The sequence below is a fragment of the Gavialis gangeticus genome, unplaced genomic scaffold (genome assembly GCF_001723915.1).
Source record: "Gavialis gangeticus isolate Ggan-Ray unplaced genomic scaffold, GavGan_comp1, whole genome shotgun sequence".
NCBI lineage: Eukaryota > Metazoa > Chordata > Crocodylia > Gavialidae > Gavialis > Gavialis gangeticus.
In genome coordinates, this window is record NW_017729003.1 from 14,519,029 (window position 1) to 14,534,051 (window position 15,023).

At 44.1% G+C, this 15,023-nt stretch overlaps 1 protein-coding gene across 1 annotated transcript in view; it reads right to left on the bottom strand.

Annotated features, from left to right (window-relative positions):
* Positions 1–15,023, bottom strand: part of TET1 (tet methylcytosine dioxygenase 1) — a gene marked incomplete at its 5' end in the record, with an annotated part of 208,272 nt that overhangs the window by 72,466 nt on the left and 120,783 nt on the right. Inside the window, 4 exons of the mRNA XM_019507736.1 lie at positions 1,789–1,926; positions 6,723–6,812; positions 11,371–11,521; positions 13,352–13,560. Of these exons, the coding sequence (XP_019363281.1) occupies positions 1,789–1,926; positions 6,723–6,812; positions 11,371–11,521; positions 13,352–13,560 (588 nt within the window). The remainder of the gene's footprint in view (positions 1–1,788; positions 1,927–6,722; positions 6,813–11,370; positions 11,522–13,351; positions 13,561–15,023) is intronic.

Consider the following 15,023-nt stretch of genomic DNA (forward strand, 5'->3'; position numbering starts at 1 on the left):
TCCAAGGTCCCTTCCAGCCCTAATGTCTATGAAATCTATTTCTTTAAAAGGAAATCCATAAGAATTGAAGCCTCTCTGTGTCATTTTTAGTCTTACACATGCTTTTTTCAAAGCATAAGAGATAATGAATCAATTTGCATGAACTCTTCTTGTACAGATATGTGTACAGCTCTTGGCTACAGAGACTGTTTCTTCCCCCCACGCTTTTCTTTTACTTCAGATGTCAAAACTTTACTCAGAATAGGTTAGAGATCCTGTAGCACAGAGGTGGGCAAAACATGGCCCGCAAGGCCATTCTATCTGGCTCGCAGGGCCACTAAAAATGTAGGGCATTAAAATGCATCTGTCCTTGGTTCCTGTCAAAGATGACAGGAACCAAGGGCAGTAGGACCCAGGGGAAGCCCTGGAGAACTCCTGCAACAGCAGGGCCTTCCCAGCCCCATCCCCACAGCTAAAAGCCCCAGCAGGGGCTTCTGGCCTGGGACCATGCAGCTCCTCCAGTGTGGGAAACTCAGGTAAGGGGATGGGGGTGTGGGGAAGGGCAGGGGATGAGCTGGTGCTGAGCGCAGGGAAAAAGTGGCCCCTTCTCCGCCCCATGACCACAGCTCATGGCTGCAGCCGCTTGCAACCTGTGTGGGGCTGTCCTGAGCAGGCACAGGCAGCCCCAGGTGGGCTGTGAGCAGCTGCTGCGCAGAGCACTGACCACAGAACAGCAGAGGGGCCATTTTCCCCCTTCCACACTCAGCATCAGCTTGTAACTCGGCCCCGCTGTGAGGCTGGGCCCTGTACTGGCTCCAGGCTCACTCATCAGGGCTGCACTGTGATGGCAGCAGCTGCCCCCCCCCGCCCCAACCACTTGCTGTGCTGGGCAGTATTTACTGGTGCTGAGTGAGGGCGGGGCGGGGAAGTGGCCTCTTGCCCACCCTGTGGTTGGTGCCCCATGCTGCAGGTGCCCACTTGGGGCTGCCTGTGCCTGCTCAGGACAGCCCTGCACGGGCTGTGAGCGGCTGCAGCAGGGAGGTCCAGGCACAGGGTGGGGGAGGGGCTGCTTTCCCCCTGCGCTAAGCACCAGCTCTTTCCCCTCCTGGCAAGCAGGGGGTCAGGGCTGTGCGCTGCCCCCTGCCTGTACCATGGGGCTGGTGGGGCACTGGGAGTGAGTGGGTGTGGTTGGGGAGCAGGGCCTGCACCCATGTCCCAGGGCTAGCGCCGCTGGGGCCCAGAGCAGGGCGGCAGGGGTATAGGGTCCCAGCCGGCAGGGGCTCTATGGAGACAGGCCAGCTCCCCCCTCTTCCTGCTGGTGCAGCCCAGCTCCACAGACCCCTGCCAGCCTGTGCCCCACTCTGGGCCCTACCAGTGCTGGCCCTGGGACATTGGTCCCAAGACATTGGGACATTGGTCCCAAGATGGTAACCAGGGGGCAGGGCACCTGTCAAGGGGCAGGGCTACCCATGCGATTCTCGACAGCTTACCACAACTTAGTAAGTGGCCCCCTGCCTGAAATAATTGCCCGCCCCGCTGTAGCAGATTTAGCATGCAGGGCTAGTGTATTTCTAAGCATTTTATATCAGATTACTTCCTCACCTTTCTTATTTTGCAGTATGAGATGGAACATACACAATTCTGCAGGCTAATAATAAAAAACAAGCAAGTCCTTCAGTTATTTATAAAACACCACCACTCCGATAATCTTTTAGCACCTTAAAATCTTCGTCTAAATGCACCCATAAATGTAAAAGTAAAAAATTACTGCAGTAAGCAGTACTGATTGAGAAAATGCAAAGTACATACCACTGTGCTTCCATTGTGCATGTTATGTGTGTCCTTATGGGCATGGGCACAGAAATCTATACAAGCTGTTACGCCAGAGAAAGGCCTACCATCCTTAGATCCAAGTCGACAGTCTGGGCCCATGTGTTCATTTTCCACCTAAAAAATACATGAGGTTTATTTGGAGATGGCATTGAGCAACTTAAGATTCCATAGGCCGAAGTGGCATTGGTTTTTAACTAAATAAATGTACTTATGAAGACTGTTTTATTAAAGAGTAAATATTGTCTTGAGCAACATACTGCAATATTAATTCCCGAGTGTCACCAAGACAATTAGCTCAGCCAGATTCAAAGAATTATTAAGCTTGTATAAAAGAAAATTTCCCTATGTACAATAGATAATAGCTATTGATATTTTATGGGGACAGGGGGGTAGAGACAAAAGCCCAGAGGTATGTGACGTGCCTGGGGACCTGGCAGTAGGGAAAACAATAATGGGAACCTAAGCAACATTCTCTGGGAGAAGATAGGACAGTTAGTTAAATACTCAAAATGTTTATATACTAATGCAAGAAGTATGGGGAACAAACAGGAAAAAATGGAGGTCCTAGTACAAATACAGATTTATGATGTGATTGGGATTACAAAGACATGGTGGTATAGTTCACACGACCAGAGTATGATCCTACATGGATATAGCTTGTTCAGGAAGAATAAGCAGGGGGAAAAAGGGAGGTGGTGTTGCCCTATACATAAAAACAATGTATGCAGGCTAGGGACAGACATTACACTTAAACAGTTTTAAGTGATCAGAAACTGGTTTAAAACTGTAACAGAACAGATGTTCATTACACATAAACCAGCCTGAAAATGGCTGAAACCAGTTTGAGATAAACATGGTTAAATGTAGTATCAGACTTAACTGATCTGGGTCAAACTGGTTTATGCAGTCTGTCCCAAAACCCTTCCTGGTTTAACTTAAACCAGAGTTCCCCAGCATCCCAGATGCTTTGCAGCGTTGGGTGGGGTTTTCTGTTCCAGAGCATGGCTGGCCCCACCCCTGTGCTAGGCTTCCCTCTGTCCCCTCCCCACTCAAGCAGGGATTCCCCCCTTCCCTCTGTCATAGCATGGACTGTAGGCAGCATGTGGTATACTAGCTAATACTGAGAGGTATCTGTGTAAGGCAGACACGAGAATGGCAGACAGGACAGCGTCTGCTTAGGGCTTTTTTGGAGTTAATCAACAGGTCAGCTGGTAATGTCCCTCCCTTCCTTGGAAAAAGTTGTTTAAGAAGAGTTTGAACTAATGAGAAAGGCTTTCATTTTTTTGTTGGGCTGATAAATGCTCTTTTATCAATCCCGTGCTGGCTCCCTTATTGGTCAGGAGCAGCGAGGCGGGAAACCCTTCCCTAATTGAAGCGTCCTGCTGGGGCCTGCCTACGGCCCCTCTCAGCTCAGCACTGTGGATGGGAAAGGAGGGCTGCTCTATCACCCATAGCTTCTAGCCTGAGCCACTGCAAGCATGTGCTTGCATTTCTTCAGTTCAAAAGGAATGTCTGTGCAGTTGGAAAACAACTCAGCCTAGCCAAGTTAGACTAACCTGCAAAGACTGAATCAATAAGGGCTCAGGCTTTTTGCATGCGTGTCCCTAGCCCATGTGTTTTGAAGTACAGTGTGAAGTGGAAGGCAGGCCTGTTGAAAGCCTCTAGGTAACAGTCTGAGGGAAGCGCATCAGGAAAGGTGTCATGGTGGGTGTCTGCTACAGGTGGACAAAGGGTGGAACAACTGATGGAAGTTTCCAAATTACAGGACCTGGTTCTCATGGGTGACTGTAATTATTGGGACATCTGATGAGAGGAACACACAGCAGTGCACAAGCAGTTGAGCAAATTCCTGGAATGTGATGGGGATAACTTTTTGATATAGATGGTAGACAGGCAAACAGAGGGAAGGCTCTTCTCGACCTGCTGCTCACAAACAGGGAGGAACTACTAGAGAAGGTAAAGGCAAGAGGTATCTTGGATTACAGTGGCCACAAAATGATAAAGTTCAAAATGATGAGGGGAAGAAGGAAAAAGAGCAGCAGAATAAAGACACTGGACTTCAAAAAAGCAGACTTTAACAAACTCAGGAAATTGGTAGGCAGGATCCCCTAGGAGGCAAGTCTGGGGGGGAAAGGAGGCTGAAATAACTAGGTATATTTAGTTTGCAGAAGATAGTCTGGAGAAGAGAAGACTGAGGGGTGGGAGGTGAGATTTGATAACAGTGTTCAAATACCTGAAAGGCAATTACAGTGAGGATAGGAAAAGGCTTTTCTCTCTGATGGAAGGGCACAGTGCTACGAGCAATGGACTCAAGCTTTAGCAAGGAAAATTTAGGTTGCAGATTAGGAAGAACTTTTTGACTAAGATGGTGGTTAAAGGCTACCTAGAGAAACTGTGAAACCTCCATTCTCAAAATTTTTCAAGAACAAAGTTAGACAGACAGTTGGTTGGGACAGTTTAGTCAGGGGTTATCCTACCTTGAGCAGGGGATTGGATTAGATGGCCTGCAATATCCCTTCCAGCCCTACTTTCCTGTGATTCTATAATCTTAAAATTTTTAGGAGGTAAACTGATCAATAGGCTAGAGCAGAAAGACACTTTCTCCCAGATAAAGTATTTCAAAATTGGCTGAATGCATAATTGCACTTTTGCTGGTGATAAAGGGTTCTTCAGAGAAATTCAGTATAGACTACTGCCAGTAAACCATCGAATATGCTCTACAAGCCCAATGGCATTTCAAGATATGTGGCCATATGTGAACAAAAGTGAGAAATGGTGCTCATGTGCAGTCATACATAGAATAAGATGCTCAAATAATACACTGAGTGAAAGTATTTGTGCTCATGTATGTAAAATTATTAGGGCGGGCAATTCCAGGTATTTAAATACTGATTTTCAGTAGTTTGGTATTTCTCTTGTGTTGTCACCATTTAATTTATCTAATGTCATGAGCCAAACTTGTGCTAGGGGGGATTCCTTCCGACTCTCATCACTTGTTATTTAGCTGTGCACCAATGTTCTTACTTACATGTGACTGGAGAAGGCTGGAAGAAAAAAAAACCAAAGAACAAAAAAACCTGTTGAGGAAAGCTAATAACTTCATAAGAAAATGAAGGTCTTCCTTGTGTCCTTTCTTTCTTTCCTTTTTGGAAACCACACCCACAGTTGGTAACAACACCACACTATGGATCATAAAAAAAATCATACAGGATCATCTCTTTCTAAACCATCCCAAACAAATGTTTGTTTAACCTGCACTTAAAACCTTCCAAAGATAGAAATTTCAGAACCCGTTCTAGTGCTCAATGTAATCTATTCTGGTGGTTAATGACTCCTAATAAACAATGTCAAACCTCAATATCAAATGTAAATTTCCTTTGTTATACTTTAAGTCCTTTACTTCTTCTCCTGTTCCCTGTGCACAAAGAGAACAGTTGAATTTCATCTTTATATTTTCTTTTTATGTTTGAAGAACATCACCCCAACTCCCTTTCCAGAACAAATAAATCAAATTCTTTCAATTTTGCCCAATATGGACTAATTTCTAGAAAGATCTTTAACAATTTTTGTTGCTCTCCTCTAGGTTCCTTCCAATACACACTGATGAAGGACTAGGTAAAATCAACGTGCTATTTACTGCTGAAAGTTCAAAGCTTTAGAGTTCTAAAGAAGGAATGTTGATTTTAATTTGTGTCACTCATGCCCACCCAGAGGGGTGCAGTATTCAAACAGACAGAAGGACTAAGGTATACAAATGAACTGAGGAGGAGAAACATTTCAGTTACAAAGATTGTTCCATATTATCTGTCCATTTATCCAGAACAAAGAACTCAAGATTTGAAGGGAGCTGGCCAAAGCAATGCAGGAAATCAGAGTGAAAATGGGATTCCTAGCTGCCTGGATCTTTGACACCACAATTCTGACAATCTATGAAACCGTATATGTACAATTAAAATAAACTGAGAGAAAAATTTCCATCAGCTGGTCTGACTTGCCTGAAAGATGCTGAATATCAAAGGGCATGAATGCAAGGAATCACTGCTGAATGAAAGGTTATTTATGGGACTTATGGACCCAATTATTGATCTGTAAGATTTCAATAAAATGTTATTACAATAAAATATTTTATGTGATGTCTGAAGCTGTCCTCCATTTAGTTGAGAAGGATTTTAACTTTTTTAAAGGAAAAACATAGGCCCTTTAAAAATGTTAGAGAAATGTATAGCTTATTTAGTTAGTCTATAAAGGTACATATCTATCCTGCCTTCAAAGAAATGTAAGACAAAGATGTCCAGTTTAGTAAAGTTTTTTGCTCCCTATACATTTAGTAGGGGTCATTTTAGTCTTAAGTGTATTTGAAGTGGGCAGGAAGAGGGGTCGTCATGTGGCAAGCTCTTTGTTGTTTAAAGCAGTAGTGCTCAAACTTCTGGTTCTGTAGGCCAGATGAGCCTCATCTGAAGGATGGATTGAACCCCGCACACCTGAATCAGACTGCAGGCCCTTGGTTGCCCCTACATATTGGGGTCAGGCCCTAGTGTCCAGTGTTGCCCTTATCCTTCCCTGAGCACTGTGATTTGGCCCTGGGGCCCACAGCTGTCCCCTCCCTGCCCCAAGCACTGGGATTGGGCCATAGGGCCCAGCACCACCCTACATGGTGGGATATAGCCTTGGGGCTGGGTAACTCCGATGCCCACCTCTGCACCCTAGGGTAACACATCTGGATCCAGTGCATAGGGTTTGTGTTTCTCCATGGTTATGACCACTGCTCTACTGCTGCCAATTTCCAGACCTGTGGAGAGCCCCGCATGCCAGAAGACAGAGTGCCAGGAGCCAGATCTGGCTGGCAGGTGAGGGATTGAGCACCCCTTGTTTCAAGCCTGCAGATACACTGCCTGTACTCACAGACATACCTGATTCTGAAAAGCTTCAGGAGCAAGTTTCTTATAAACGGGAGCCACATCGGTGGCTAACATCTGCAAATTATTTTCAAGAAGTTCTTCCTACAGAAAACAAAAAAATATTTATAACCTATCATTTGCAGTTTACTTTAAAACATCTAACCTAAACTAGTAAAGCCAAGATTCAAAGTTAATGCAGCCTGTATCTTATATTTCATTTACCTGATCTTATTTCCTGTGGTTGTTGTTACTGGCCATAAATAAACTTGCTATCACAAACAGTACATGGCAAAAGCATCAAAACTGACAAAAACCACAGCAGACAAGGGGTTAATTCCATCTTTGCTTTTCTCTTCTCTTGTACAGGTATTCCAGAGAAGATGGCTGTTCCAAAAACAGCTGGAAGGGAAGGCGGGCATTTGCTTACCATGTTGGGAAATCTTTTTTGTCACTGTTTTTGCTTATTGGGTCTTGTTTTTTTTTTACTGCTGGTAAGAGTTCCTGCTGAAAAATCCTGTTGATTATCAGAGTTGTAATAAGCAGAGTTGGTGCCATGGACAAGCCTATGGGAAAGCTGCAAGGGGGGTGCATACAAAGGTTCAGCGAGTGGAAGTGAGATGTGCATGATAGTTCAGAGGGAAGGGGAGTGGGGCACAGTAGTCTTACCCATGCTGGAATCTCCTAACCAGCCCCTGGCTGTGCTACTGCTACCTCATACTCTGCCTACCTTGGCTGTTGTTCTTAAAGCAGCAGCAACAGCATCCATGCAGAGGTAAATTAAGATTTATTGGGGCCCTGGGCAAAAACAAAATTGAGAGCCCCCCTCTAGAGGTGCACCGATATATCAGTTGCATATTGGATTGGCACTAATAAAAGCAAAATTAACATTATTGGCTATTGGCTTTTTTTGGCCCATGTAGCCAATTAATGTCATGGATAAATGCTGCATGCACATGGCCAGGAATGCAGTCAGGCAGCATCCAGGCAGCTTGGAAAGCAGTGTCTTGCCAGTAAATCTGGGGCAGGGAGGGGCGTGGGAGGGGCACATGGAGGGCCCAGTGGTGAGGGAATGGGGCAGGGGCTGGGGTAATGGCAGGGGCAAGCACTGCCCAGCCAGGGTAGTAAACGCAACTCTGGGGCCAGGAGTGGGACAGAGCTGCAGAAGGCTCATCAGGAGAGCATGGGAGGTTGGGTGGGGGTAGCTCCCCCCACTGCACACACTCCTGAGGGAGGCATGAGGGGCGTGTGCCCCCCCTAATTTTTGCACAGGGTGAGGGTGAGCTGCCCACTGCGGACTCGGGGCCAGGGGGGCTGGACTTGGAGTTGGCAGAGGCAGGGTGGGCTCAGCTGCGAGGGGCAAGTGACAGCGGCAGCGCTGGGAAGGGTAGCTATGTGGGGGCTATGAGAATTTTGGGGTGGCTATAGCCTCCCACGTCTTTCCTAGCACCACCCCTGCTCAGGGCATTCTGCGTGGGGCTCCTGAGGGAAAGGCAGCGGAACGAGTGCCCCAAGCAGGGGTGGTGCTAAGAGAGGCATGGGGAGGGAAATGGCTATTCCAAAACTCCCTGTACCCCTCCTATAGCCACCACACCCAATGCCACCATCACCTGCCCTGCACCACTGAGCGCACCCCAGCCCCCAACCAGGAAGAGACTGGCGCAGCCCCTGACTCCAAACCTGCAGTGGGCAGCTCCCCCTTTCCCCACACACAAATCTGGAGTGCACGTGCCTCCCCTAGGGGTGTATGCAGTGGCAGGGAGCTGCCCCCACCCCACCCTGTACACCACCCGGATAAGCCGCCCTCACTATTGGGGCCTCCATCTACCCCTCCTCCCCACAGACTTACTGGCAGAATGTTGCTCTCCAAGTTGTGCAGCTGCATTCCTGGCCACGTGCATGCGGCATTTATCCGTGACATTAACTGGTCACGTGGTCCAAAAAAAAGCTGATAGCCAGTAATATTGATTTTCCTTTTACCAGTGCTAAATTGATATATGACCGATACATCAGTGCACTTCTAGAGGGGAGCCCCCAATTTTGTGCTTGCCCAGGGCCCCAATAAATCTTAATCTGCCTCCGAAGCAGGGCCTCTGGTTGGCAGGGGTCCCTGGCCCTGGGCCCTGCTGGCCCATGTGTTAATTTGCCTATGGCAGTCAGGAACTGTTTTGGAGTTTCTGGCATGGAGCTGCTAGGACAAGATTCCACAGGGCTTGGAGTGGTTCCAGCACCCTTCCTATCTTGGCATGTGGGCTGGCTGCCCCTCTTGCCCACCCCTAGTTACACTACTGCTGATTACTGCTGCCAGGTGACCCCGCTAGCTTCTTCATTCTTTGTGCCCAAGGAAGGAGATATCTTCTCCAGTTCTTGCCTTTGGAGATGCAAGGGTCTCAGCTGAGGCCCTGGTGGAGGGCCAAGTCAGTGTTCTGTTCCTCAGAGACATGGTAAAATAAAAATAGACTCAACTAGATGGCTTTCTGTTATCATATATTTTTACACCCTGTTACTTGTACCATTACAGCCCCAAAATGTTTGCATTTTCCCTGAAGTCTCAATATGCAGTTGGGGAAATCAAAGGCAACAGACTGAACATGAGGTGACATATTCCTTCCCCTTTTTTCAAATGTGAAGACAAGACTTTTGAGTGGAATCCTAGCTTCTTTCTTACAAAATACACTGCGAAGTGACAAGTACTATTTCATTTCTTCTGTAAGAAATCTCCTTTTCTCAGAGTGTGTTTATCTATTTACATATACATGGATACATATATACACACACTTTTCAATGGCATATTAGATTTATATAATGGCACATCATCTTCTGAACTCATACAATTTTCAAGTTACGAATTAAAACTGCCACGTGTTTTTTTTACTCGTTTCAGGTAACAGATCCTTACCTTACATCTATACTACATACTATTCTTACCTAAAGGTATAATACACTTATTTACATTAAACCTTATCTCACTCTGTCCAGTGTCTCAAATGATAAAATGATCCAAATCTCTCTGTACTCTGAATCTATCCTCTTCTTAATTTGCTATAGCTCCTAGCATTATGTCATCTGCAAAATGATCAATATGCAACATTTAGCTAAGACAAAGAAATATCTACTGACAAAATTAGTGACAAACCAAATGAATGGATGAATGAATGTTGGTTTTGTGATATAACTTTACCTTGAATTTTATTTCAGTAATTTTAAGCATATAATAGCTAAACTGACTGGAATACATCAATGCAGGTGGTTGGGATTTTAATTAGCTCTATAAAAAGGGAAAGGTTAACAGGATATTTACACAGTTGATCTGAATCAACTCTGGCCTGACTCTTATGTGAAACTACAAACATCATTGCTGCATGTAGAAACAAGACAACTCTCTAACTCCTGCCTGGAGTTCAACAAGTTGGAAAATTTTGCTAATGAGAAAACAGTAGGAATGTATTCCTGGAAACTTGCACATAGCATGTTGAAAATGTATTTTAAAATATATTAGACTGATTGTTCAGGATGCAGTATTTTTTTCTGTCAAATCTCCAGAGAAGTAGGGCTGGAAAGAGTAAAAGGGGCCTGAAGTTACTTGTAGACATGGCAACTCTTAAGTCAGGAGTCAGGCCATCATTTCTAATGCAGGTATTTTGGAGTTAAAACGTGATCTCTACTGCTTTCCTTTCCTTCCTTCCTTTTCAAAAAGATTTCTAATATCAAACAGATCTATTGGATACTTTTTAGTTGTGTAATGTGAAATTTTGTAGAATCCATTTCCATAGGCACTGATTTATTTTTGCCTGGGGGTGGTGCTGTGCTAAAATGATGGCCCTTTTATTTTTGCCAGGGGTTGCCTAAGGTGATGCCTTCCTGCCCTGCACCCCTGGTATGGCCGGAGCAGAGCCCGTGGAGAAGCAGGGGCGGATATGAGCTGTCCGCTGCAGGCTCTGGCTCCCTGCCCTGCTGCCCTTCCCCTGGGAATCCTGCGCTGGCCACAGCATCATGGTGAGGCACCAACTGCCCACCCAGCTCCAGTGTGGGGCACAACCCTGCACCACTGCACTCGCTGCTTCTGGGTGGGCAGGGGGTGTCTCTCCATGGCAGCAGGGCTGGTGCAAGGCTCCCAGGGAGAGGGCTGCAAGGCAGGGATCCCTGAGCCTGCAGGGGGCAGCCTGCCTTCGCCCTATGCACAAGTCTTGGGATCATGTGCCCCCCCATCCCCCTCCACAGGAGCGTGCACGGCAGCAGACAGCTGCCACCCCCAGTCCCTGCCTGTGGCTTTGTCCCACTCCTCACCTAAGCCCTGGGCTCTATACACCACGAGGCACATAGGACAGTTTATTAACAGGTTTTTTAATGGTGGAACCATAGTGTTACTACTTGTACTAACTGGTTCTGTTGTATTAGATATTCATATATGATGAAAAATGCAGATGAACACAACCAACATTTTACTTAAACACAGAAGAACATTTTAGAATAAATGTTAAAGCATTACAGTACACAGGAAGACTGATTTCATTTTTAAGACGTGTTGAGAAAGGTGACTGCATAAGCAGTGTCCTGGGGGTTGGCATGCGTAAGTATCATGTGGGTGGATAGAAATCTGTAGGTTCCACCTATACCTCTCTTCTAAATTTTTGTTCATATTCTTTTCTGAAAAACAACTTACTTGTTTAGGGTCATCTGTGAGGAGTCTAAATTTCCTGGGGGTCTTGCTTCTTGCAAATTTACAACCATTGAAATACATACTCCACGAACAGCCAAATGAGAATGATGCTCCACAAGTTTCAGGATCAAGTCCTTGACATGCACAAGTACGGCTAAGACAGCAGTAAATTCATGAGAGACAGTTGGCAAGGTAAAATGTTTCTTTAGATACAAGTCATCACTTATATGATTTTTATACTATGTGACAGAACAACACAAAGACTTATAAAATATATATTAAATGTTGAATCAGTTGTTTCTGATAACAATGACTATGATTGAGTCATTCTTTTTGAAGACACTCCCAAAATATTTAATTAAAATTAACAAAAATACATTATAGTTCTACCCATATCAATGTAATTTTGACTTCTCCAGCCGGACAAATTAAAAAAATTGCAAACTAGTATCATTCTCACTCCTGTTTCTCCTACCCAAATGGATACTGTAGAAAGCTTTGCTTATGTGTAGAATCTGATCCACATTTTAAAATGGAGCCATGCTAATTAGGAGGAAATATTAAAAACACAACGGAGATCTGAGGTGCTAAAGAGTTGTAAAAGGGTCTGGATTAGATTCAGGCCATACAAGAATCTACATGGAGGTTGAGATGTATGCTCCTGTAGCTTAATTGGATGTAGTAAGTTTTGCAGTCAACTGACAAACCAGTGGGATAAGGCAGGTTCATTTCAGGCATGCAGAGGAAGAGTACTCTGGCTTGAGTGCCTAGGTATTCTCATGTCTGAAAATTAGGAGGATTGATTATGACTTGTTCTCTTCTTCTGAGCAGCACCAGAAGAAGTACAACAAGGAAGGGGCCAGTTAAATGCTCATCCTTAAAGAATGAGGACAAGAAGGTATTTTAATTCTGAGTGTCTATATAGAAAACTTATATAGAGGGAGAGGAAGACTCACATGTAGTCAGAACTGCAAGGAAATGAGAACTGACTAAAAGAAGCCAAGCTGGTAATGCTGAAAACAAAAATGTTTCTCTTAACACAGTTTAGGGTCCTGGAATATGGCTTACTATCAGCCATGGATTTCAGTTTAATCAGAAAATTCAGGGAAGTCATTACCAGTGAGAACAGAGGAAACAGTTGAGGATGGTGGGTATATAAAAGAGAACAAAGGTCAGTGATGAGCAATCTTTATTTTAAGTCTGCTCCCATCCACTCTACAGTAGCTTAATGTCTGACTCACTATGACTCGCATTTATTTCAGCAGTCCCAAAGTGGAACCTCTAAAAAACATGATTTTATGTCTACAAATAAGAAAACCAAGCAGGAGAAGTCAAAATCCATACAAAGTATGAGTAAAACTAAAATAGTATTAGCTAAGATTATAAGACTCTTAAAATTTTGAAAAAAACAACTCACTTTGAGACATGAACTATTCTGTGCCTGATACGACTCATACTAGTAGCAGTGAAGTGGAAGATCATGGAGAAACTGTACCACAGACATGGGGCCCATGCTATAGTCTTTCTGAAGGTGGTACAACATAGTTTCTTCAAATAGCCACCAGTTCTGCTAGTGGGTATAGAGATGGAGACAGTTCACCCACTTCTAATTTATTTGGTGTAATGAAAGGTCCAGTGTTCAAATGGAGGGAGCAACCACTGGATCCTCTCATCACAAGGACTAGATCTGTGTTTGGCCCTGATGGAGGGCACATAAGACAATAAGGGAGGGAAGAATCATTCTTCTTTCCCCCAAGCACACCTAGCACAAGGATCAGTCACAGTCTGGCCTTTAATAAAGAATATGAACCGAACACTGCACTAAATTGAATACTAGCAGTTTGTATGTTTAAATAAGCTCATGCATTATGCTTATTAGATTATTAAGTCTAGTTTATTTCCTTCATGCAAACCAACAGTCGAAACATTAAAAAAAAACAGAAAAACCCAAGAAAACCAACCAGGTGCTATAAATTTCACTTACTCTTCATTTAATGCACATCTACGGCTTGTGGGACAGCCATATTTTCGGAGACTCTGAGTCAGTTCTTTATACAATGTGTCAGCCAGAAGATGAGGAATCCCTTCCCAAGCCAATATCAGAATCACTATGACGGCAGTTTGGCAGTGATGTCCTGCACGCTGACGTACCAAGCAAAGCAACTTTTCCTCATCGCTGCTTCTTCGTATCACCTGGAAAAGTCATATCATTCATTCATTCTTAGACAAGGATAGAAAATCTCTCTAAAATTCTGATGCCATATCCTTACTCACAAAAACCCTTCTGACCATTTCCTATCAGCTTATGTATGACTAAAAAAAAATAATAATGCATTTGAAACTAAACCAAAACAAGCTATTTAAATAACTGTGGACTATATTTTGCACTCGACTATATATGTACTTCTCCTACCAAAGTCAACAGCAAAACACAGCCCTCAGACTGTTAAGCAAGCCAGCAGAATCAAGAAGAGTCAAGGTTAATGTTTCATTAACTTTGAACTTGTTTTTTTACCAGTTTGTCACAAGCGTAATACCTTATATATTTAAGTAGTAGATGACCCTGATTATAAGACAACCCCCAATAATTAGATTCTCTACACCCAGGGGTGTAGGTTGTAGCTATGTTGGTCTAAGGACATAGACAGACAAGGTTCTTTAGGTAAATGTGATATCTTTTATTAGACCAACTTAATAGTTGGACAAAAAATTTCTTAGCAAGCTTTTGCGTTTAAAAACCTTTCGTCAGGCTGAGGCAGAATCTGCAATTGGTGTGTATGCTTTTCCTGGATGGAATAAATAGTAAAGAGGCCAGAGGCTGGTATATATATGCAAGAAAGCCAGTCAGTGAAGATGTAAATTGAGGAGTCAGTGGGTGAGAGACAGGCTGCGGATGAATGTAGCAGGTAAATAGTGAAGAGGTACCAGGGGAGTCAGATGTCAGGCAGGTTACAGTGTCATAAATCTAATGTGTATATTTAGTCCATGGCTTTTTGTATCTAGTAGGCTGATGAAGTGAAGTTCATAGGCTCGTCTGTGAAAAGTGTTTTGTAAATTCCCTTTGAGGGTCAGAAATGAGAGACTGGAGAGAGAGTGGTTTTCTTGTGAGAAATGTACCCCTACTGCTAATTGGGTATTATTGTCTTTAATAGATTTCCGGTGTGTGTTCATTTTGGTGTGCAGTTGTTGTTTGGTCTCTCTTATGTATTTTCCATCCAGGTATTTGGTGCATTGGATATTACATTTTTGGAGTTAGGTAGGTAAGCAAGATGACAACTCAGAGTACAGACCCAAAGATATTACTGACCTTATACACTGCATCCTCACACACAACAATTTCACTTTTAATAACCAACACTTCCTCCAGACGTGCAATCTCTCTCTCAATGTATAGATCGGGTGGCGCTCCAGTGAGGCTTTTTGGTGCTTTTATCTAATAGCTGATTCAGTCAGCTATTAGATAAAAGCACCAAAAAAGCCCCACTAAAGCGCCAGATCTATAGAGACATTGAGCAAGCCAGGTCCAACTAATGCAATGATTCTTCTGGGCATACTCTGGGCTTGGTGTGGGAGTGCACCAAGTTTAAAGCAAAGTGGCATTTTGTTTTGTTTTTAGGTCTGTAAGCAGCCTTAGAGCTTCATTCATCTAGATCCAC